General features: G+C 41.9%; 1 protein-coding gene across 1 annotated transcript in view; it reads left to right on the top strand.

The window, feature by feature from the left end:
• The window catches only part of Pigl (phosphatidylinositol glycan anchor biosynthesis class L), a 57,360-nt gene that overhangs the window by 7,703 nt on the left and 24,894 nt on the right, over positions 1-24,763 (top strand). The window contains exon 2 of the mRNA XM_034508003.2: positions 6,556-6,655. Within this exon, the coding sequence (XP_034363894.1) occupies positions 6,556-6,655 (100 nt within the window). The remainder of the gene's footprint in view (positions 1-6,555; positions 6,656-24,763) is intronic.

Genomic DNA, 24,763 nt, shown 5'->3' with positions numbered 1-24,763 from the left:
GTTCAAAGCCAGCCTGATCTCATAGCAACTTCCAGGACAGCCAGTGCTATACAGAGGAACCCTGTCTTAAGAAACCAAAAGATAAAGTGGAGAATGATAAAGGAAGACGGTTAGCATCAACCTCTGGCCTCCTCCTGCATGAACACAGGCATGTACAACACATCACTGTCCAAATACATAGACTTACAGCCTATGGCTTCTCCTGGGGAGACATAAATATTGACCCCAGACCAAAAAAATGATTCTGTCCAAGTCTAGGTGATGAACCAGACACTGTACAAAAGTTCTTTATAGGAACATAGGTTACTCCAAGGAAAGTGCATCACCAGAAAGTCCCATTCCAGAAAAGGTGACTACTTCTGGCCTTCTCCCTCCTAGATGCTGGGGCCTAGAGAAGGGCACCATGGCCACAAGACCACATGCAGCCAGGGATAGGAAGTAGTGGCTGAGTCTCAAGTCACATGTCACTCCCTGCCTTCTGCAGGGAATGTTAACAGAGCCATTTCCTTTACCTCAGACCTAGTTATCATTGTTTTGCTTGTTTTGCTGCCATGACTAGACATAGGTCACTACCTCAGACTGCTCCATGATGGCCTACAGAGAGACATATCAGTGCCAAGAGGAAGTAGCTTCATCACAACATATGGTTACCATGGATCACAGCAACCAAGAGTACCGAGCTACCCAGAGACTAACAGAAGGAAATGCCCCTTCACAAGCTCTTGTGCCGACGGGCTGACTGCTAGATTATTTATTAGAATTAAAGATGTCTTACGTATATGAATATGTTTTCCTACACACAAGTGTTCCACACATATGCCTGATGCCTGAGGAGGCCAGAAGAGGGCATCAAATCCCCTGGAACTAGTTACAGGCAGTTATGAGGCACCACATGGGTGCTGGAAACTAGATCTAAGTAATCTACAAGAGGGGTAAGTGTTCTTAACCACTGAACCATCTCTCCAGATCCTTATTAGGACTTTATACATTCGAAAAAAATATGTTTAATTATCTTTTCCTTATACTTACCTTTGAATTACATGCCAAATAATCCTATACTCCAGCCCTTTTTTTTTTCACATTTATTTGTTTAGTGTACATGTTTGTGTGTGGTGTGTGTGTGTGTGTGTGTGTGTGTGTGTGTGCGCATGCACACCACAAAATACTTAAGGCAATCAGAGGGCAGCTTGCAGAAGTCAGTTCTCCTTCCACCATGTGGGACCTAGGCTACAGTGGATGTCTTTATCCATTGAGCCACCTCACTGGCCCCACAGCCCTATTTTAAAACTACACAATATAAATAAGCTCCGACATACACCTTTAATCCCAGCACTTGGGAGGCAGGGCAGGCAGATCTCTGTAAGTTCAAGGCTAGCCTAGTCTACAGAGTGAGCTCTAGGACAGCCAGAGCTGTGCAGAGAAACTCAAAACAAAACAATAACAACAACAAAAAGTGTCTCAGTGCTTATAAATATGCTATTGTTAAGTCAAGTGCATGCATGCTGGTAATCTGAGCAGTTGGAAGGTAGAAGCAGCATGAGGACCAAGAGATCAAGGGCATCCTTGGCTGCATAGATAGCTCAAGGGCAGCCTGGGCTACAGGATACATGAGACCCTATCTCAGAAAGACAGACAGACAGACAGAAAGAGGGAGGAAAGGAAGAAGGGAGGGAGAAAAGAGAAAAGAAAGAAAACGTTGGTGTTAGCTGGACCTGTGAAACGTGCCTAGAGTTCTAGCTACTTGGAAGGCTGAAGGGAGAGGCATCACTTAAGGCCAGGAGTTCAGAGCCAGTCTGGGCAACATAGTAATAACTGTCTGAGAAAGAAAGATTGGGCTGGTAAGATAGTTCAACAGGTAAACACACTAGTAACCAAGCCTAACTACCTGAGTTTAGATCCCCAAGATCTAAATGGTGGAAGGAGATAACCAGCTCCCAAAAGTTTTCTCCAATCCTCTAAATGCATGCTGTGACATGCACACACACACACACACACACACACACACACACACACACACACACACAAGTTTTTAAAGCAATTATTGCTAGTTATTTACTTAGTTGGAATGTTTTGTTGTTTTGTTTTGTTTTTGCAGTCCTGAAGACTGAGGCTAGTATCTTGCTACTGAGCTACATCCCCAGCTGAGTTAAATCTGGCAAAGGCTATTTTATTTTGTGTCTATGTGATAGGTGTGTGCTTGTTTGTTTTTGTGTTGCTACAGGGTCTCATCTAACCTGAACTAGCCTCAAACTCACTATGTAGCTGAAGATAACCCTAAGCTTCTTATCCTTTTGCCTCCACCTCCCAAGTTCTGGGTGTTAGCCCCAGGGGGTCATGCTTGCTAGCTAAGCATTCTACCCAACTATGCCAGACCCCACACCCCAAATTAGACTTGTAAGTGTAAAACTGGAAGATTTGATTAAACTATGGAAAGCTCTAAAAGAAATGTTAGTTGAAGAAGAGATTGTTTCAGAGATTAAAGTAAAATTCTACAGTGACAAACATTACCTGTGAACCTTGAAGATTCAGGTGTAGGAAAAGAAATGCTAGCAGCATTCTTGTGTTGGAAGTGTAGAATGGATGTAGTCAACTAAACGTCAGGAGCCTTGAAGAACTTAGTACTGGAAACACTTTACACCTTCTCCTCAGTGAGCAGACACTGTTCTCATTCAGACTTCTTGTCCCATCTGGGACACATATGCCTATTGTCATGAGCAAAAGACAGCCCCTCCATATGTTGGGCTTTGTTAATGACCACTTATAAGTTACAGGTCAGAGAAACTAACAACATTAGTATCTCTGTGAGTAAAAATACAAATATAGTCCAACCTTTTGGGAATAGTGAAAAAACGACACCTCTTACAGGTACGGCCTGATTTAGAAGTGTACTTGGTGGGGGGTTTCCTTCTTTAAAGATCCTTTACTATTGTTTTAGGGGCTGCAGAGATGGTTCAATGGTTAAGAACATTTGCTTTTCTTCCGGAGGACCTGAGTTCTATTCTGGACCTGTGTCAGGCAGCTGAGAACCACCTATAACTCCAGCTCCAGGAAATCTGACACCCTCTTCAGACATGGATTCACATGTACAAATACACACACACACACACACACACACACACACACACACACACACATTTTGTAAAAAATTTTTAGTAATGTTCTACCAAATTTAAAGGCATAATTTTTTCTTTTGGTTTTTCGAGACAGGGTTTCTCTGAAAGGCATAATTTATATTCTATAATAACTCATAATTAGATTTTTAAAGTTTTATATTTATTTATTTAGTGCATGCATACATACATATATCTATGTATGTATGTGTATGGGCCTGTGCATGCCATATGGACTTGATTCTCTCTTTCTACCCTGAGTCTTGGTGATTAAACTCAGGTCATCTGGCTGGTCATCAAATCCTTTTATCTGCTGAGCCACCATCCCCCTGGAAGAGTTTTATAGAGTGGAATTCTGGTTTCTGTTTTTAACATTTCTTTCATTTGTGTCATAAATACCTATGATATAAGATCATGCCTGTTTACTATTTTGAACATTCTCAAGGTACCTTCACAAGATTATGTAACCATCACTCTGATTTCACCACTCCAGAGAGAAACCCTGTAACCCATTAAGCAATAACTCCCTATCCCTTCCTTCCTCTAGCTCTGTGACTACAATTCTACTTTGTTTCTGTGGCTTTACCTGTTTAGGTGCCTCATATAAATAGAATTATGCAGTTATTATTGTTTTATATATGGCTTTTATTGCCTTAATATTTTTAAGCTCATCAATATTGACAGCAGAATGTTTCAGAACTTTGTTTTGTTTGTATCAGGATCTCACCATCTATTCTAGACTGGCCTCAAACTCAGTATGTGACCCAGGGTGACCTGATATTCATAATCCTCCTGTCTTAGCTCCCAGAGTACCTGGATTATGGCCTATGCCATCATGCCCGTCTACTTTATTACTATTTTGTGGGTGAGGCAGGAGTTATAGTACTGGGGATTGAACCCAGGGCCTCACATATGCTAGGCAAGCCCTCAGCCACTGAGTTGTATCCCAGCCCCATTTCATTCGTTTTTATAAATAATGTTTTTATTCTGTGTATGTTTTGCTTTTTTCCTCGTTCTTCTGTTGATGCTGCACAGTTGGGTTTTTTCTATCCTGTCTCTCATGAACAAGAACTCAATAAATTTAAGGTGTACAAGTACCTATTGGCATACCGGTTTCTAATTCTTCTAAGTATGTTCTTGTGAATGTAACTATTGAGTCACATTGTGATAGTGTTTAAATCTCTGAATATGCTAGGCATAGTGGTACATGACTTTAGTCCAACCAGAGGCAGGTGGACCCAGCCTGGTCTTCATAACAAGTTCTAGGCCAGCCAAGGCTACATAGTGAGACCCTGCCTCAAAAACCAATAAATAAATAAATAAATTTCTGAGTAGTTGGCACATAGCAGCTGTACCATTCTTCATTCCCAGCAGCAACGTGCTGGGGGTCCCTGCTTGTTCTACATCCTCGCCAATGCTCACAGCTTTACATTTTGGAACTCCACCCATTCTAGTTGGTTTGAAGCGATACTTTATTGTGGGTTTGATTTGCATTTTTCCTAATAACTAGTGCTGGATGGCTGAGATTGAGTAGTCATTTTTGCTGCATTCAATATGTCGGTCACATCACTATTTCCTGTTAGTCCTCCAATAGTATATGTGAAAGTCTTTATTGAATTGTTATTGTCTTAAGTAGTCATTGTAGTTCCATTTGTCTTAAGTAGTCAGCATAGTTCCATTATTCTAGGTACACCTTCGATGACAGGACTGTATCCCCTCATTTTATAATGATAAAAATGTGGACCTTTCTCTTCCAAATACATTTTAAAATTAACTGATCATAGTAAGTTTCAGGCCAGCCAAACACAGATGGTAAAGGGAAGAAAACACTGCTTGATTGAGTGCTTCAATGTATGTTAAGTAACCTCCCTGGGAGCCTCGCGTGAATCAGTCATTATCCGCACACTACAAGTCAAAGAACTTTGGCTCAAGGAAGTTAAACATAAACCATATATGCAACTCTTTTCAGGAAATTTTAATTAGGAAGTACATTAATTAGGCAATGTTCAAAATGAGTGCATTTTAAGTGACACCAAAACTTCATTGTATTATTATTTGTAAGGCTACAGAAGAAAATTATTCATAGGGACTGTGGTAAATACATTGGGAAAGTAAAGAATATCTATAAACGTTTTCTGGTATTGATGGGCAGCTGGTTGTTTAACTTTTAAAAAGAGGATTGGGGCTGGAGAGGTGGCTCAGCAGTTAAGAGCACTGACTGCTCTTCCAGAGGTTCTGAGATCAATTCTCAGCAACCACATGATGGCTCACAACCATCTGTAATGGGATCCAATGCCCTCTTCTGGTGTGTCTGAAGACAGCAAAAATGTACTTATATACATTAAATGAATAAATCAATCTTAAAAAAAAAAAAAAGAGGATGTGCCAGGTGTACTGGTACGAACCTTTAATCCCAGCACTCGGAAGTCAGAGGAAAGTGGATATCTATCAGCTTTGTCTACATAGGGAATTTTAGGACAGCCCAAGCCACATAATAGAGACCCTGTCTCAGACAGACAGACAGTTAATTTTCTGTCTTAGGGGTAAGGATTAACATTGCTTTGATACAATACCATGACTAAAAGTAAGTTGAGGAGGAAAGGGTTTATCTCACTCACAGTTCTGCACAACCGTTCATCATCAAAAGCAGTGAGGTCAGAAACTCAAGCAGGGCAGGAGCCTGGAGCCAGGGAAGAGTGCTACATACTGGCTTGCACCCCCCTAGCCTGCTCAGCCTGCTTTCTTATAGACCCCAGGACCACCAACCCAGTGGACTGGGTCCTCCCCCATCAATCACTAATTAAGAAAATGCCCCACAGACTTGCCTACAAGCCAGTCTTATGGAGGAATTTTTTAAATTGTGTTTCCCTTCTCTCAAATAACTTTAACATGTGCCACTTTAACAGAAACTAGCCAGCATATTTTCATAAACAGTGCCTGCAGGTTTTCCTGTGACTCCTAAGAGTGGCACCCTATCCTTTAAATTTGTTTTAGATATCTGGAGACTATTTTATTTGTCTATAAAACCTGGGGGTCAAACCTGGTGCCTCATACATATTAGGCACAGCACAGATTTAATAGATAGATAGATAGATAGATAGATAGATAGATAGATAGATAGATACATACATGCATACATACATACATACATACATACATACATACATTAATTCATACATGACTAGAAGCATAGGCATTGTAAATGGTGATACTAAAATGTATGGTCATCTGCTAATAGGAATACCTTAACATTAAATTTCTATTTTCTTCAGCTTCTTATAATCATGGCTTTTTTAAGGTGCCTTGTCAGCACAATAGGTAGTGTGTCAGTCTCATAATCATGGCTTTTTCAGATGATTTAAATCCCGCAGGGAACAAGATGGGATATGAATGAGTGAGCAGACAGGCCTCTATGGTTAAAGTACCCTTCTATCTGTCTCCTCAGGAAATTACTACAATCAAGGTGAGATTCGAAAGAAGGAACTTCTTCAGAGCTGTGCAGTTTTGGGGATTCCACCTTCCCGTGTAATGATTATTGACAAGAGGTAATTTGTCCTTTAATAATGTACATTGGTACATTGAAAAGACACAAAACCTAATGTCAGTATAAATCCATCTTACCTCAGAAAAATTCTTTTAATTTGTTGTTTGGTTGGTTTTTCAACCTGACCTTGAACACTCTGTGTAAGTAAGGATGATTTTGAACTTCTAATCCACCTGCCTCCTACCCAGCAAGAGCTGGGGTTACAGGTGTGTGTTGTGTATGGATCAAACCAGGACTTTGTATATGCTGTAAGTACTAACTAACCCAGCTACATCTCCAGCCTCTAGGACCTTCTTGTAAGCTTCCTCTCCCAGGCCTGGAAGCAGCAATTTCTCCAAAGCCTGGCTTTTCTTAGCAGGAAAAAATGTACAGAGACTCGTACCTGTGCAGCTGTAGTAGTCATGTTTACAGTGCCATTATTTCTCATTGTTACTTGACCTTGGCAATGGAAAAAGCTAGGACAGCTATTAAAGAGTTGAAAGAATCAGGAATTTATACTGATGGTTACAAGAAAATGCTAGTATTTCAGCATTTTAATTTAAAATCCTTGATTTTTACTATTGATTTTTTCCCTACACCATCTTGCTTCCAACAACAAAAACATAATTACTCATTTTATTGTTAAGAAGTTTATTTTAAAATGAGTGGGATTTTGTTATTTATATTCAAAACATGAGATATTGAAAATGAAGGCTAAGCCAGACAAGGTTGCACATACCCAACATTTGGGAGGCAGAAGTAGACAGGTCTCTGAATTTGAGGCAAGCTTGTCTACCTAACAGTTCCAGGACTATGTGAGTGTGTGTGTGTGTGTGTGTGTGTGTCTGTGTGTGTGTTTAGTTTTGTTTTTTTTGAGATACGGTTTCTTTGTATAGATCTGGCTGTCCTGGAACTTTATAGACCAGGCTGGCCTCCAACTTTGAGATGCCTCTGCCTCTGCCTCTCTGCCTCTCTCTGCCTCTCTGCCTCTCTGCCTCTCTGCCTCTCTGCCTCTCTGCCTCTGCCCTCCTGAATGCTGGGATTAAAGGCGAGCACCACCACCGCACAGCTCAAAGTGGCATATAGTATACAGGTGTTCAGTACATAGAAAAGTGTGTGTGGAAGTCTAAGGAGATTGGAGATAGTGCTTGCTGCACCAACACGAGGCTCTGAGTGTAGATCCTCAGCACAGTAAAAGTCAAACTAGTCAGCCGGGCAGTGGTGACGCACCCCTTTGATCCTAGCACTTGGGAAATCACAGAGATATGCCTCCTGTCTCTGTCTCCCTGGTGCTGGGATTAAAGCATTTGCCACCACACCCAATTCCTAAATAGTAATTTTCATATGTTTCTTAAAATATTTTGCCTCTAGGGAGGCTGATGAAGAAACATTGCTACGAGTTCAAGGCCAGTTTGGGGCTACAGAGGGTCAGGGGATGAAGGTACCTGCCTTAAAGGTATAAACTGGACAACCTGAGTTTAATTCACTAGAACCATGTAGTAGAAAAGAGAGAACCGGTCCTTGGGCATGGTTCTGTGACACATACATACTCCACAAAAATAGATTTACATTTTTAAAATTTTATATTGTAGGCTGGAGAGATGGTCAAGCAGTAAGCACTGACTGCCCAGGTTCAATTCCCAACACCTACATGCCAGCTCACAACTGTCTAGAACTCCAGTTCCAGGGGATCTGACACCCTCTTCATATGTAAAGTGTAAAGGCACTTTACATATGTGATGACATACAGACAAACCACCTGTACACACAAATAAAAATAAATCTAAAAACAAAAATTCCAGTCATGGTGGTGTACACTTTTATTCCCAGCACTTGGGAGGCAGAGGCAGATCTCAGTGAGTTTGAGGCCAGCCTGGCCTACATAGTTAGTCCTAGGACAGCCAGGGCTACAGAAAGAAACCTTATCTTGAAAACAAAACGTGTGTGTGTTTAATATTTGCTCTGCTATTTTTAAATTACATTTGGTATGTGGGGTGTGTGTGTGTGTGTGTGTGTGTTTAAGTCAGAGGACAATTTGTGGGAGCTGTTCTCTCATTCCATTATGTGGGTGCCAAGGATGGAACTCAGGTCATCATATTTGGTGGCAACTGCCATCACCCTCTGAGCTCTGCACCCTACTATTTTTAGAGAATAGAAGCCAGGCAGTGGTGGCGCACACCTTTAATCCCAGCACTTGGGAGGCAGAGGCAGGCAGATTTCTGAGTTCGAGGCCAGCCTGGTCTACAGAGTGAGTTCCAGGACAGCCAAGGCTACACAGAGAAACCCTGTCTCAAAAAAATGAGAGAGAGAGAGAGAGAGAGAGAGAGAGAGAGAGAGAGAGAGAGCAGAGTGGTAGATACAGGGATAGTATCTTTACTGTAAGCTTTATCTCACTATCTCTCAATGCTCACAGTCCAGGAGCTAACCCTAATTTAGTGTTGGCAAGGAAACTCTAGCCAATGTCTAAGGTGAACTGGTAACTTTGCAAATACATCTGATGTCATATTTTGAAGCATAGAAAGAAGCCTAGGAGGAAGATGTGACTCACTTATTCAAGAAGCACTGCCTCTTGAATAGATTCTGGATACACAAATTGCAAAGGAGCAGGAAGACCTGCCAAGTAAAGACCTCTCCAGTCTGGATGCCGAGAAGGGATACATTATTCTTACCACTTGATTATCTTTATTTTCTACATCTTTCCAACACTCTTGATCTCCATCTGTTTTGGACTGTGGTGGGGGCAGCTTGTTTCTTGACCGTAGAAGATTAGAACCTGAATGTTACTGGATAAGACAAGGAAGTGAGTGCTCTAGACACTGGTAGGTATAGATTATAAATGAATGCTTGATCTGCTGCGATTAATTACATAGTTTTAATAGTATGATGTGTCCTCTCCCGTACAGTCACAAAGTGAGTCCAGTGTAGCTCAATAGCATCATCAAAGCTCTTCAGTGGTTGTGAAGATCTTACCATAAAGATACTATAGTTAGCTTAGCATGGTGGTACACACCTACAGTGCCAGCTGAGCAAGGAGGATCATGGGTTTGAAGCCAGCGTAGGCAGCCTACCATAATGTATCTTATATTTTCCTGCTATTTGGGTTTTTTTCCTAATGATTTACAATGTTGAGATGTATTAATAAATCTTTAAATCATTAGATTACCCAGGAACAATCTAGTGGGTCAAAGAATATGACTCACAATTTTTTTCCACTTAGTTGGTTTAGAAGCCTTTTTACTGTGCTGGAGACCAGACCTGAGCCTATGATGCTCAGCCAGTGGCTGCTCTGCTCCTCCCCTGCCCTGCAGTTTTCTTCATCTAGTAGCTAAAGTGTTCTTGCTGTTGATTTTGAGTAATTTTAGTTTTTATTACTGTTATAAATAAGATTTTTATTGGTCTGGGTTTTTAAAAACTTTTTTATTACATTTACTGTTTATTATGTGTGTGCATGTATGATACACATTCATGCCATGTTATGTGTGTATGTGTACATGGAGATCAGAAGACAGACTGAAGAAGTTGATTCTCCAGAAATCAGGCCAAAATAGCTTTTTTAAAAATTTGTATGTGTTTATTTCACATGCTTATGAGTTATAGTTTCTCATGTTGAGACACACATATATATGAGCATGTTCATACACACACACACATACACACGTATAGAAGCCTGAGGTTGACATCATGTGCTACAATTATGACAGACCTCCACACCCAGCTGGCATGTATGTGGGTTCTGGGGAGTCCCAGCCCCAGAGTAGCCTTTTTTTGTTCATGTTTCCATTGACCCTCCTTTTAATATAATCTAAGCTTTTTCTAGCTCTCCTACTTTGCTTTCTATTGCTGTGATGATGATGATGATGATGATGATGATGATGATGATCAAAACCAAAAGCAATTTAGGTAGAAAAGGGTTCAAGCCGGGGTTACCTGCCTAGGGATGGCTCCGCCACCAGTTACTGAACTCTCCCACATTAATCATTAAGAAACTGCCCCACATGGGCCGGAGAGATGGCTCAGTGGTTAAGAGCACTGACTGCTCTTCCAGAGGTCCTGAGTTAAATAAATCTTTAAAAAAAAGAAAAGAGGGCCAGGCGTGGTGGCGCATGCCTTTAATCCCAGCACTTGGGAGGCAGAGACAGGTGGATTTCTGAGTTCGAGGCCAGCCTGGTCTACAGAGTGAGTTCCAGGACAGCCAGGACTACACAGAGAAACCCTGTCTCGAAAAACCAAAATAAATAAATAAATAAATAAATAGAAATTAAAAAAAAAGAAAAAAAAGAAAAGAAAGAAACCGCCCCACAGATATGTTCACATATCTGTGAGCCTGGCTAATGGGGGCATTTCCTCAATCGGAGTTCCCTCTTCCCAGATCACCCTAGCTTGCATCAAGTTGACAAAGAAACAAACAAAACAAAACAAACAAAAAACCTGGCACACTAGCAAAGACCATCCAGCTGCTACTGTTTTCTTGCTTCAAAGCTACAAAGCTACGTTCACAGTTTTAGTTATTATTCATCTGCCTAGACTGCCATAAGTACCAGAGACCGGCAGCCTAAACAGAAATATATATTCTCCCAGTTCTTCCTACTGGAAGTAGGAAGGCTGGTTTCTGGTGAAGGTCCTCTCCTTTGCAGATAGCCACCTTCACACCGAGCCTTCACTTGGGGCAAGCAGGTGGTCGGTTCTCCAATTCCATAACTTTAGGGCCTCAGCCTCATGCACTCATTTAATCTTATGTCCCTCCTAAGAGTCACCCTGGGGGATGGTGCCTTAACTTACTGTGAACTGAGAGAAAGCACAATTTAACCCATAGAAATATGCAAGCCTCGTAGCATCTCATTTCCTCAGACTCTTTAGATGTGTCACAGAGAAGACTGGGGGAAAGGGAAGAAGGAAGCTTTATAGAGGACCTGTAACCTGTGATGATAATAAGTCCATATAAAACCCTTATATCAATGCCAAAAACATACTTAATACATGATCTTGCTTACTCTTGAAAGTGATCCAGTTATTTTCCTTTTTTTTTTTTTAAGATTTATTTATTTATTTTATGCATATGAGTACACCACCATTGCTCTCTTCAGACACACCAGAAGAGGGTACCAGATCCCATTACAAATGGTTGTAAGCCACCATGTGATTGCTGGGAATTGAACTCAGGACCTCTGGAAGAGCAGTCAGTGCTCTTAACCACTGAGCCATCTCTCCAGCCCAATTATTTTCCATTTTACTGATAAAATGTTGAGGCTGAGTTGTTGACTCAAGGTCACTCAGCTGCAAGGCTGGAGACCTGGCAGCTGCACTGAGCGTTGGGCTGCTAAACATAAACTTCAGCCAACGAGTCTCCTGGCTGCTCAGTACTTTCAAAGTATGGAGTCCACAGACGGGGCTACAGACTTGATTTCAAAGGCCAGGCCAGTTAATTTGTAGGCTCACTTCACAAGACAGCTTGTATGATCTTCCTTTGTTTTGTTGCATATAAAAAAACAAGAGCGCAGAGAAATCAAGTGTCTGAAGTCACACATTTAAGAAATGTCAGTGCTAGGTAAGACTCAAAGACAGAAAGGGAGATGAAGTAGATCCTGACTTTCTAGAGAGAAGTAGGTCACAGCTTTGTCGGTGTATCTGAAAGACCATCATAGGTGTAAAGTGCAAGGTCAGCTGTTTGTTCTTGCTGCCTCAGTGCTTGGTTTCAGGGATACATTTAGCCAGCTGAGCGCACACCCAGATAAACCCTTAATGGGAAAAATGACTTTTGAGGAAAGAGTATGACGACTAGGTTTTGGAACTATTTTTTGTTTATTTATTTGTTTTTTAAGACAGCTCTGTGGAGCCAGGACTGTCCTGGAACTCATTCTGTAGACCATGCTGATCTTGGACTCAGATCTATCTACCTCTTCCACATAAAAATTAGAGCCATCTGGAAAGAGGGACCACAGTTGAGGAATTGCCTCCATCAGACTGGCCTGTGGAGATATGTGTAGGAGATATTTTCTTAATTAAGGATTGATGTGGAAGGGCCAAACATGCTCTGGGCTGTGCCAGGGCAGGTGGTCCTAGATACTATAGCAAGGCAGGCTGAGCAAGCCATGGAGAGCAAGCCTGTAAACACCAGCGTGGCCTCTGCTTCAAGTTCTTCGGGTTGCTGCTTTGCATTTCTGGCCTTCTTCAGTGATGGACTTCGAGCTGTAAGGCAAACGAAGCCTTTCCTCTCTAACGCGCTTTTGCTCAAGCTTGAGCATAGGGACAGATATGCAAACTAGGACAGAAGGCGCAGTCTCAGCCACTAGACAACTAACTAATGATTACTTACAGGGCTCCTTTGAAGGTAAATTTTGCTAATTTAGTGAGTCATATAATAATGCATTAAATAATGTATTAAAAATGCATGTTTCAAGATGGGGCACAGTTGTGCACACCTGTAATTTCAGCACTTAGGAGGCAGAGACAAGAGGAATTTAAGTTTAAGGCCGGTTTATACTATGGTTAGAGGCTAGCCTGGGTTACATAGGGAGACTTTGTCAAAAACCAGAAAGAGAGCCAGGCCTGGTAGCATACATCTTTAATCTCACCACTCACAGTGGTAGGCAGATCTCTGTGAGTTTGAGGCCAACCTGGTCTACATAGGGGGGTTGAGGACAGAACTAGATAGTAAGGCTCTGTCTCAAAAAACAAAAACAAAACAACAATGACAAAAACAAACACAACAGTGGTGGCACACCTTTAATCCCAGCACTTGGGAGGCAGAGGCAGGCGGATTTCTGAGTTCGAGGCCAGCCTGGTCTACAGAGTGAGTTCCAGGACAGCCAGGGCTACACAGAGAAACCCTGTCTCAAAAAACAAAAACAAAAATAAACAAAAGAAAAAAACACAGAAAAGCTGCATGGTGGCACACACTTTTGGTCCCAGCACTTGAGAGGCAGAGGTAAAAGGATCTCTGAGTTTAAAGCCAGATGGTCTACAGAGTGAGTTCCAGAACTGCCAAGTCTACACAGAGAGACCTGTCTTGAAAAAAATAAAAAACAAACAAAAAAAGCAAAAGCACCGGAAGAAAAAAAATAGTTCCACAAATGTTATTAAAGGTCCAGAAAAAGTAAAGCACTGTGCAACATTTAGGGGGAAAAAAAAGACAAACAGTTAAAGTATAGACTATGAAAGCAGGCGTGGATGGCGACATCTCCATGACCATATTGGACAGTCTTCACTGAGCATGTGTGAGTCAGCTGAGCCCTAAAGCCTCAGCGTTTTTCCTCAGTTAAAATGTGAATCCTTAACTTGCCAGTTGTCTTTAAAATTCTAAATGAGCGTCTGGTATAGAAAATTCTAAAGGAGTGTCTGCTGTTTGGTGATTGTTTCCTGCCTGTTGGCTTGTTTTGTTTGTGGTGCTGAGGATGGAACCCAGGGGCCTCATGCAGTCTGGGCGAGTTCTCTACCAGAGTCATATCCTCAGCCCCGGAAGTATCTTTCTGAGTCTATTTATTTTCCCATTCTGTCGATTAGTCTACATAATTCTAAGGGCTCAGCACATTAAAGCATCTTCCTCTTTCCCAATGCTTATCTTAACAGCAGCATGGCATTAGAAAGCCTATGACTTTAATAATTTAGCTGAGCAAGGAAATAGAATCTGCTGTCCACTAAGGAACATAAATTAGTCTGGCTTGCTAGTACTTCCTGGAATTCTTTTCCAATAAATCCATACAGATCATATAGTGACAGAGAATCCAGGAGACGGAGCATAGAACTATTGGACTGTTGGTTACATATCTCAACCCCTGCTCCTTCTGTCCCCAAACCTTCCTCCTTCTGTAGGAAACCAAAAGAGAGTGTTCTTAAGCCAAAGTGGTTCTGACCTAGCACCCTCTTACATGTGCGAGATTAAAATAAAACCTATAGTCCTTTCCTCCAAATTCTCAGAGGGCCTGGGCTGAGGTTCAAAGACACGGTTTCAGCAGTGCTAGCAAGCTCCCGGCTGCCAAGACAAAGCAAAGGACAAGAATGTTTCCTAAGAAAAGAAAGCTGCAAAGGAGACCACAGTGGGCCTTCTGATTGGGAGCCACCATGTGAACACTCAAGCTGCTGTCCTATTTCTTTAAAGTCACATTCTTCTGAGGCTGGGCTTCCACATAACAAGATTAGAGGAGTCAGTACAAAAGAAGTGAGGTGGGTCCAGGGAGGGACCCAGTTAAGAAAGTGTGTCTTGTGCTTTGGTTTAGTCTGGTGCGTTAGTTACTTTGCCCCATCAGAGGCAACCTGAGGAAAGAAGGGGTTTGTTGGTTTGTTTGTTTGTTTGTTTGGGGTTTTGCTTTGTTTACTTACATTTCCAAGGGGATGTAGTCTATTAGGTTAGGGAAGGCAGTAGGAGCAGGAAGTAGCTGGGTACATTTCATCCTCAGCCAGGGAGCCCAGGGTGGTAAAGGTTAGGTTGCCCTAACCCCTTCTCAAACTGGGATTCTAGCCCATGGAATGGTGCCACCCAAATTTAGGATAGTTCTTTTTAACTCATTTAAGCTAATCTAGATAATCTCCCACGGATATAGGCAGGGATCTGTTTCCATAGTGATTCTAAATCCCATCAAATTGATAATTGTGGAACTGGCAAGATAGCTCAGTGAGTAAAGGTACTTGATGCCAAGTAGAAGGACCAAAGTTCTTGTCCCAGAACCCAGGTGGTAGAAGAAAAACTCTGGCAAGTTGTCCTGTGACCTTCACACATACAACAAACATATAAACAAATAAATGTAGGGGGCGGTGTTTAAGATGAACTATAACATGTTTTTAATTGTACTTAATTTTAAATTACATGCAGTTTTTTTAGGTGAGAAGACACATGCCAAGGTGCATATGGGGATGCCAGAGGACAACTTTTAGGGGTTGAACTCAGGTCATCAGGCCTGGCAACAAATGCTTTCACCACTGATCCATTTGGCTAGCCCTTGGTTTGTTTTTTCAGAGACAGAGTCCCACTCTATAGGCCTAACTGACAGAACTTGCTATGAGACCTGTCTTTGCAGTGTCCTCTTACCCTTGCAGGTATATGTCACCAAACCCAGACAAGATTATGGTACTTGCTGGTCCCCAGCCCAGCTAAACAAGCTCAGCATTAGGTTCAGTGAGAGACCTTGGCTCAAGGAAATAGAAGACATTGAATGACCTCTTCTGGCCTCTGCATGTGCAAGGAAAATGCACCTGCACACGGACATGTATACGCATATACTCCACACACAGAGAGAAAAATAAGTCCAGAATGAGTAAAATGAAAAGCCTTGGGAGTGCAGTTTGTGAGCTGTTGTCATTGTTGCTATTTTGACCTGTGTTTCAGATTAACAAATTAGCCTATTTTCTGCACACGCCTGAACAACTTCCCAATAACCTCCCACAAATCCCCACAGTGGAGCCACTTTAGCTTCGCTGATGTTTATGACACATTCTTTTCTAGACTGATTCTTGTCACCAGACACTAGTAACTAGATCCTGGACTCTGTAGCCTCCAGAGATATTAGAAATAATTACTGCATCTTCTTTTTTAAAAGAGAAGGAGAAAAGGGTTCTCTCAGTTGTTTTTTCTTAACCCTATGCTGAATTAATCAAAGAACAATTCATCTTTTATCATGATTGATCACTTCTCAATTTATGGCTTTTATTCATCACTGACTTTACAGAAATTCACTGACCAAAATAGTTTTTGAAGAGTAGAAAATGCATAGTTGTGGTGTGTGCACTCACACACACATATGCACATGCGCACATGTGGAGACACACAGGCCAGAAGAGGCATCAGATTTCCTAGGATCCAAAGCCAGGATCCAGTCCCTGTGCTTGTGGAGTATGCACTCTTAATTACTAAGCCATCTCTCCATCCCTTTGGATGCTAAATTTTTATTTACTTAAGAATATCTACGTGGGCTGGAGCTATGTATGGCTCCATGGTTAAGAGCTCTTGTTGCTCTTGCAGAGGACCCAGGTTGGAATCTCAGTATCTACATGATGGCTCTGACTTATCAAGCACTGCACACACAAGGTAAACATACATATATTCAGCATAACACCCATGACACAGAAAATAGATATTTTAATTAATAATATCTGTAGTCTCACATGGTGGCACAGGCCTGTGATTCCAGCAAAAGTGCTGGAGGTAGTGACAGGAAGATGAGAAGTTCAAAGTCATCTTCAGATGTGTGTAGCAGGTCGGAGGCCAGCCTGGGCCGTGAGACCCTTCCTTCCTAAGAGAGAGACAGAGATTGGAAGAGGAAGATCTGTGGCATCTGTATATTTAATGGATTATGTCCCACAGTTAATGGGACATAGTTTATGCCTATAAGGTCTATATCTGCAAGTTCAGCCAAACATAACAGAATATAGGGAGGGAGGAGTCTGTCTGTCCGTCTGTCTATGCACATATATATATGTTCATACATGTGTGTAGGTATATATATGCAAATACGATGGTAGAGGTCAGGAGTCAACATCAGCTGTCTTTCTGAATTCTCCCCACCATATTTTTGGAGACCAGATCTCTCACTGAACCTGGGACTTTCAGTTCAAACTAGACTGGGTAGCCAGCACCTCTGGGGGATCCACCTGTCTCTGCTCCCCTAGTGATAACATGTAATATACAGCTACTTCTGGGGTTTTTGCATGGATTAGGGGGATCCAAACTTAAGAACTATACTGAACCCTCTCCCTCACCTGATTTTAGGAATTTCTCAAAACAGTTCTAGCAAATCATTTTGCTTTCAGTAATTGAATATTGATTTGTCCTTGCCTATTTCCCAAGTTGTATTCTATAGGAACTTCCACTCTATTATTCAGAAACCCTCTTGGAAACTCTAACTCTTTAAGATCCCTTTTCCAGGGTTTTGTTTTGGTTTTAGTTTTGGTTTTAGTGTTGTTGTTGTTTGGTTTTTTGGGCTTTGTTTGTTTTTTGTTTTGGGGGTTTTTTTGTTTTTGTTTGGTTTTTGGTTTTGTGGTGTTATAGTTTTGTATTGTGATTGTTGTTCCTAAGTTATGAGTAATTGGGAGTCTGGAAGATATTTCGAGATTATTAGGTTGTTCATCTTTTTTCATTCTATTCTTCTATTTTTTGAAATGTTGTGTACAGATTTCTCTGTTGATGAATTTCCAGACTGCTTCTCATGCTTGAATAGAGTCAGCTAGCTACCCGCTGAAGACTGGTTCTGAAGAGCAGAAAAGGGTATGGATTATCAAGTTGAGACCATCTGAAGCTTCCACCTAATGTTATTGTCTTCAGCTCTAGTTCACCAAATACTTTCTTTGTGTGGAGACATCTACATTTTTAGTTTATTCTCATGTTGACCTCATGGTCCTCCCCTAGAAGCAAAGAAGGTTGATACAAGCACTAGAAATACTTGTTGACCTGACTTCCCTTCAAAATGTGTTTTCTTGAGACCATTCACTGTCTCTAGATCTCATAGCTTCACAATCAGAGTCACCAGGTGCTTCTGGGGCAGGTAAAGCTCCATGTCCAGTTGAATGGCCAAGATATGATGCCATTCAGCAGGCGGCTGCAGTCCTCCGCAGGCCTGCCTCCTCCCAAGGTTAGGTTTTTCATTAAAGTTGTTGCTGCTTAAGTTTTACTGCATTGTTGTTCTCAAGGGAGCTTGAGGAAAAAGAGTGAAGTATCACAAGTATTGAGATGAGAAGTATTTAAGGCAGCCTCTCTGAGAGTCCAGGCTGTTTTCCAGTATGTTAATATAGCTGAAGATGACCTTGAACTTGTGATCTTCCTGCCCTTACCTCCTAAGTACTAGGACTACAGGTGTGTGTGGCACCATGCCCAGTTATGGGGCTGAGGTTGGAAGCCAGGACTTAATGCTAGGCAAGCCCTCTACCAACTGAGCTACAGAAACCTTTCCTTTCCTTTTAGACAGGTATCTACCAGCAGATCAAAGGACAGCAGTAAAGAGTGCAGCGCTGGGCAGTAGTGGCACACACCTTTAATCCCAGCACTTGGGAGGATTTCTGAGTTCGAGGCCAGCCTGGTCTACAGAGTGAGTTCCAGGACAGCCAGGGCTACACAGAGAAACTCTGTCTCAAAAAAACAAAAAAAAAAAAAAAAACAAAACAAACAAAACAAAAAAAAAAAAAAAAAAGAAAGAAACAAAGAAATAAAAAAAAAAAAAAAAGAAAGAAAGAAAGTGCAGAAAATACGAAAATACAGTGCTGTGCTCCAGGACTCAGGAAATACAAGATCTTGTTGTGGCACCACTATGAACCAGCTGTGTCTCATCTGGCAAATAATATCTCCTCTCTAGGTTTCTCTTTTCTCATACATAAAATGAAATACGGCGATGGTTTTACCTATGATCTCAGGAGGATACAAGACAAAGGCTCTTTGAAGAGGATATGGGAATAAATCTTAACCTTTGCTTTGGCATTGTTCTCACACTTGGTTTCACAATATTTATTACAATCTGTTGGAATTTATTCTTTTTTTTTCATGAGATGACTGTTGATACTGTACCTACAAAGATGCTGAATATTCCCCGAGTAAACTTAAGTATCATAATCTCCTCTTGGGACTCGTCTCCTGAGAAAACTATTATTTGTGAACTTTTTATAAATGACATAGGTTAATGACTAACTGCTCAATTAACAGTACACTTTGCCTCAAAATTCCTAAAGGTCTACTAGTGTAATTCAGTGTAGCATGCATGTTTTGAATATGTGAGACTATGGGTTTGATTCTTAGCAACACAACACACACACATACAAGTTCCTTAGTAGCTTCTAAAGACACTATAGGATATGTATTATTCCTTTCCTTAAAAAGATTTTGTCAGCCCAGAACCCAGGAGGCAGAGGCAGGCATATCTCTGTGAGTTCGAGGCCAGCCTGATCTACAGAGAGAGTTCCAGAACATCCAGCTCTATACAGAGAAACCCTATCTCAGAAAAAACAAAAACAAAAAAATATTTTGTCAGGGGCCTGGAGAAATGGCTCCACAGTTAAGAGCGCTGGCTGTTCTTCCAGAGGATCCAGATTCAATTCCCAGTACCCATGTGTCTGTAACTCAAGTTCTAGGGGATCCAACACCCTCACACAGACATACATGCAGGCAAAACACCAATGCACATGAATGAATAGAGAGAGAGAGAGAGAGAGAGAGAGAGAGAGAGAGAGAGAGAGAGAGAGAGAAAGGCTGGTGGCTCATGCCTTTAGTCCCATCGAGGCAGGTAGATCTCTGTGTCTACAGCATGAGTTCCAAAGCAGCCAAGGCAACATAGTGAGACCCTAATTTAATTATGTGTTTGTGTGAGAGAGTATTTGTGAATATAAACACAGTGATCACAGAGGCCAGAGAAGGCGTCATATCTTCTATAGCTGGAGTTACAGGTGTTTGTGAGCACCTGTCATGAGTGTTGGACCCAAACCTGGGTCCTCTGCAAGAACAGTACACTCTCTTAACTGCTAAGCCCTTTCTCCAGCCCTTCCTTCTCTTTTTCCTTCTCTCCCTTCCTTTCTCCCTACCTCCCTTCTCCCTTCTTCCTCTCCCCACCTTCTCCTCTCTTTCTCTTTTCTGTGTTGATACTAGGATTAAACCCAGGACCTTATGCATCCTAAGGTCTATTACTGACTCTAAAATTCCCATCTCTTTATTCCTCTTTTAAATAACTGTTAAAATTAATTTTAGGATTGGAGGTGAGATGTCAAGAGTGCCTGCCTATATGTCACAGGTTCTGTGGTTCAGTCTTCACCTGCACACACATACAGTAAAATAAATATGTAAATGAATTAAAATTTGATATAGCTATCCCAGAGGATTTCATCATCTCCAGAAACTAGATTAAAAATAAAGTTGGGGCCAGGTTTTTACCTTTAATCCCAGCACTTGGGAGGCAGAGGTAGGTAGATCTCTGTGATTTCAAAACCAGCCTGGTCTACAGAATGAGTTCCAGGATAGCCAGAGTTACACAGAGAAACCTTGTCTCAAAGAAACAAAAAATAGATAGATAGATAGATAGATAGATAGATAGATAGATAGATAGATAGACAGACAGACAAACTTGGGGGCTGGCAAGGTAGCTCAACAGGTAAAGCTGACAACCTAAGTTTGATCCCTAGACCCACAAGGTAGAGGGAGAGAACTGACTTCTGTAGGTTGTTCTCTGATCTTCACACACCGTGGCAAGCATGCACATGTACATGCATACACTCACAAATAAATATAAAATAGTTATTTACAGTTAATTTACTTATGCATGTGGCCATTTGGTCTGCAGAGGTCAGAAGTGGGCATCAGATCACATGAGACTTGTAAGACTCTTGTAACAGACTCGTATGAGTGCTGGAAACTGAATCTGGGTCCTCTGGAAGAGAAGCAAGTGTTTATAAGGGCTAGGACATATCTCCATCCCCAAATAAAATAATTTTAAAATAGACTTGGGCCAGGCACAGTAGCACATGCCTATAATTCCAGCACTTGTGAGGCTGAGGCAGGACAATTGCTGGCTGTTCATGGCCTACTTGGACTACAGTGTAAGATATTATCTCAAGCAAACAAACTTATCAAACCTGGAAATTATCTGTAGAACAGGACCTTAGATCTGGCCTCACACAGCCTCAGGAGGCCAGCAGGCACACCCACACTCCTGTCCTCTGTTCATAAAATAAATGTTCTCTTAGATTATCTCTAAGGTCTTTTTTTTTTTTTTTTTTACAACAACCACTTTATTATTTACCAGACAGAACAACTGACCTGCAAACGGTATGTACATCACGAATAAAATATAAAATGCCCAATTACATTTGCATTTTAACTTAAATCTATTTTTAATGGTAAACATTACTCTAAATTTTCATGGGATATTTTTATCCTAAAAAGTTACTGATGATCTAACTGAAATTCACATTTTTTTGTTTTGTTTTTAAACAAGATCGTATACTATACACAGCTGTTATTTAGAACTGACTCACGTGTAACCTTAAGTAGCTCAAAACTATGGGAGCCCCCTGTCTCAGCCTTCCCAGTCCTGAGACTGAAAGCATGAGCCCTTATTCCATGCTTTGACCTTTAGTTTTAGGGTTTGTTCTTACAACACAGGGTCTCATTTTGTAGCCTTTCACTAGACTGGCTTGGAACTCAGAGAGATTCACTTGCCAGAGTGCTGGATGAAAGGCTCTCACCGGCCACCATCAGGCCAAGCCTGGAATTTGAATTTTAACTGGCACCTAGGGCCCTTAGGGCTTCACAGATGTTAGGCAGGTGGCCCAGTCCTACCACCTGTCTTTCCCCCAACCCCCATCTTCTTACTTGTGTGTGTGTGTGTGTGTGTGTGTGTGTGTGGCACACGTGTGGAGATATGAGGGCCAGCTTGCAGGAGTGTGTTCTCTCCACCTCGGTCAAGGTCAACAGCAAGTGCCTCTCTCTCCCTTCTAAGCTATCTTGCTGGCTCAACCTGTCTTTTATCTACTCCATTTGAAACAGATTGTGCATATCAAATTACTGCTTACTCTGTTGTTTACCTATTAAACAAATTCCCAGAATTCAGGGAGGAAAGTTACTGGTGACCTATTTCCTAGAACTGGCTGCCAAGACTACACCTGACGCATCTGTTATTTACAGCTTCGTCGCTGACCTTTACCACATAATTCCTTCTACTTGTAACGTGCCTTAATAGACATCTTCATCTACCTCCGAGCTTTCATTGTTTTAAGCTCTTTTAATATCCATATAAATTCTCTCATCATTTAAGCAGGGTCTGGCAAGATGCCTCAGCAGGTAAGGCTGCTTGCTGCTCAGCCTGATGACCAGAGTTCAATTCCTGGGACCACATGATAGGAGAGGACTGACTCCTACAAGTTGGCCTCTGACCCCTACCCACCCACCCACAAACCAAAAATGATAAAATTAATTAAAATAGATTTAATTAAAAAAAAAAAAAAAAAAAAAAACCAGGCTACAGATGTTAGCTCGATTGGTAGAATGCTTGTTTAGTGTGCACCAAGCCCTGGCTTCAGTCTCAAGTGACACATTAAACCAGATGTGGTGACACACTCCTGTAATCTCAGCACTTGGGAGAAAGGTAAAAGAATTTGAAGCTCTATGTCATCCTTAATTACATAGCAGGTTCAAAGTCAGCCAGAGACACCAGAGACCCTGTCTCAGAAAGAAAAGGCAAGAAGTAGAGACGAAGTCTTGCCACACTGCCCGAGCCCATCTGGAGGTTTTGGTCCTTCTGCCCTGCCCTCCTGTACAGCTGGAATTATAGGCATAAAACTGAGTGCCCCAGTTTATGGGAGCCTTTTAAATATTCTCCTTCTAAAGTGTTCTCTGTGTCCTTATTGTGTGAGTTGCATGTAGGGTGAAGAATGACTTTTGGCAGTCGGCTCTTGCCTTCCACCTGCAGTGAGCTTCCAGCAGCTTCTATCTCTGCTTTCCACCTCACTGAGGGGATGCTGGGGTAATGGAGCTCACTACAGCATCTGAGGTAGTTGAACTCAGGTCTTAGGTGTGTGCCGCAAGCACTTTGACCTGCTCAGCCATTTCCCTGCTTCTAAATATGCTATTTTAATTATGGTCGCCTGCAGTCTTGTCAACTGGGAACCACCAATTCTATCGCCTGTTGTTCTTCAGCCTGTTTTGCCACTTTGTCACTAAATAGAATGACTAAATAGGCTATAGTGCTTCCAGTGCAGAGGAGCTCAGGCACTGAACCAGGGTCTCCACCGTGTAGACAGATGACCTGCCACTGAACTGCCTCCTCAGCCCCAGGCTGCCCTTGGTGTTCTTCCTTGTTCTTAAGATCTATTTTGCTGCAGACTCCAGTAGTCCTCTGTAATTACAGCTGTCGGCTCTTTGCTGTTTTCCATTTGCCTGGCTACTACCTTTGAGCTAGACCATTATAGTCCCTAAATATCCTCCACTTCCCCAATTTAATCTTCCAGGTTTGTCTTCTAAAGCATTCTTGACCTGGTTACTCCCCCATTGAAACCCGCAAGTCCTCTGTGTGCACGTTTGTCTGCGACAGGGCAGGTATCTCATACTGCAGGCAAACTGAATTTCCTGTTCTCAAAACAGCTGTGCCCCCACCCCCACCCTCCTCAGCTCTGGCTGTTCTCCACCTGGAATTCCAGCCTTTTCTTGAAAGGTCTGTCCTTACTCGCTGCACAGGCTCTCCTGCTGAGCTGTACCTCCAGTCCACAAAACTGTGTTTGCTTTATACTCCAAAAGCTTCGCACTTCCTGCGCCGAGCACCCAGAGCATTTCGGTCACTTTCTTGCAATCCTTTCTCTGAGATGCCATTATTTGAAAACTTTGCTGGTTCTTCTATTTACCTCCTTTATCTCATCTCTCACAATGCTCAGCAGCTCAGTCAAGCCCTAATAATGGAAGCACATTTTTAAGCGAAGCTTGCCTGTTTTTCTCTTGCTCCCTTGGAGAATTCCAGTGGGTCACGCCCAGCACGCCTGATGCTTACCACTCGATTGCTGGGAGTTTGGAAGGATTCAGGGCCCACCTCCTCTGGCTTTTTTTATTATTTCTTTACTTCAAATGCTTGTCATAATCAAAAATAAAAATTGGTCGGGCGGTGGTGGTGCACGCCTTTAATCCCAGCACTCAGGAGGCAGACAGGTGGATCTCTGAGTTAAGACCAGCCTGCTCTACAGATTGAGTTCCAAGACGTCCGGGCTACACAGAAAAACCTTGTCTAGCAAAAAAAAAAAAAAAAAAAAAAAAAAAAAAATGAAGAAAATAAAATTTGTAGTATGACATGCTTGTAATCAAGCCATTGCTTAATATGACAGAGATGGGAGGAGGATCAGGAGTTCAAGGCCACCCTTTGTTAACAGGAGCGCTCTAGACCACTCTGTCCTAAATGAGAACCTGTCTTTAAAGAAATCAGAAATATCCTCTTCGATGAAATGACTGTAATTTTAGTTTTATTAAAATGAATTTAGCTGGGAATGGTGGCACACATATTTAATTTCAGCATTAGCCGGGCGGTGGTGGCGCACGCCTTTAATCCCAGCACTTGGGAGGCAGAGGCAGGCAGATTTCTGAGTTCGAGGCCAGCCTGGTCTACCGAGTGAGTTCCAGGACAGCCAAGGCTATACAGAGAAACCCTGTCTCGAAAAAAACCAAAAAAAAAAAAAAAAAAATTTCAGC

The sequence above is a fragment of the Arvicanthis niloticus genome, chromosome 6 (assembly GCF_011762505.2).
Source record: "Arvicanthis niloticus isolate mArvNil1 chromosome 6, mArvNil1.pat.X, whole genome shotgun sequence".
NCBI classification, from domain to species: domain Eukaryota; kingdom Metazoa; phylum Chordata; class Mammalia; order Rodentia; family Muridae; genus Arvicanthis; species Arvicanthis niloticus.
Note: the sequence above shows the minus strand (reverse complement) of the source record. Positions and strands in the feature narration are given on the sequence as shown.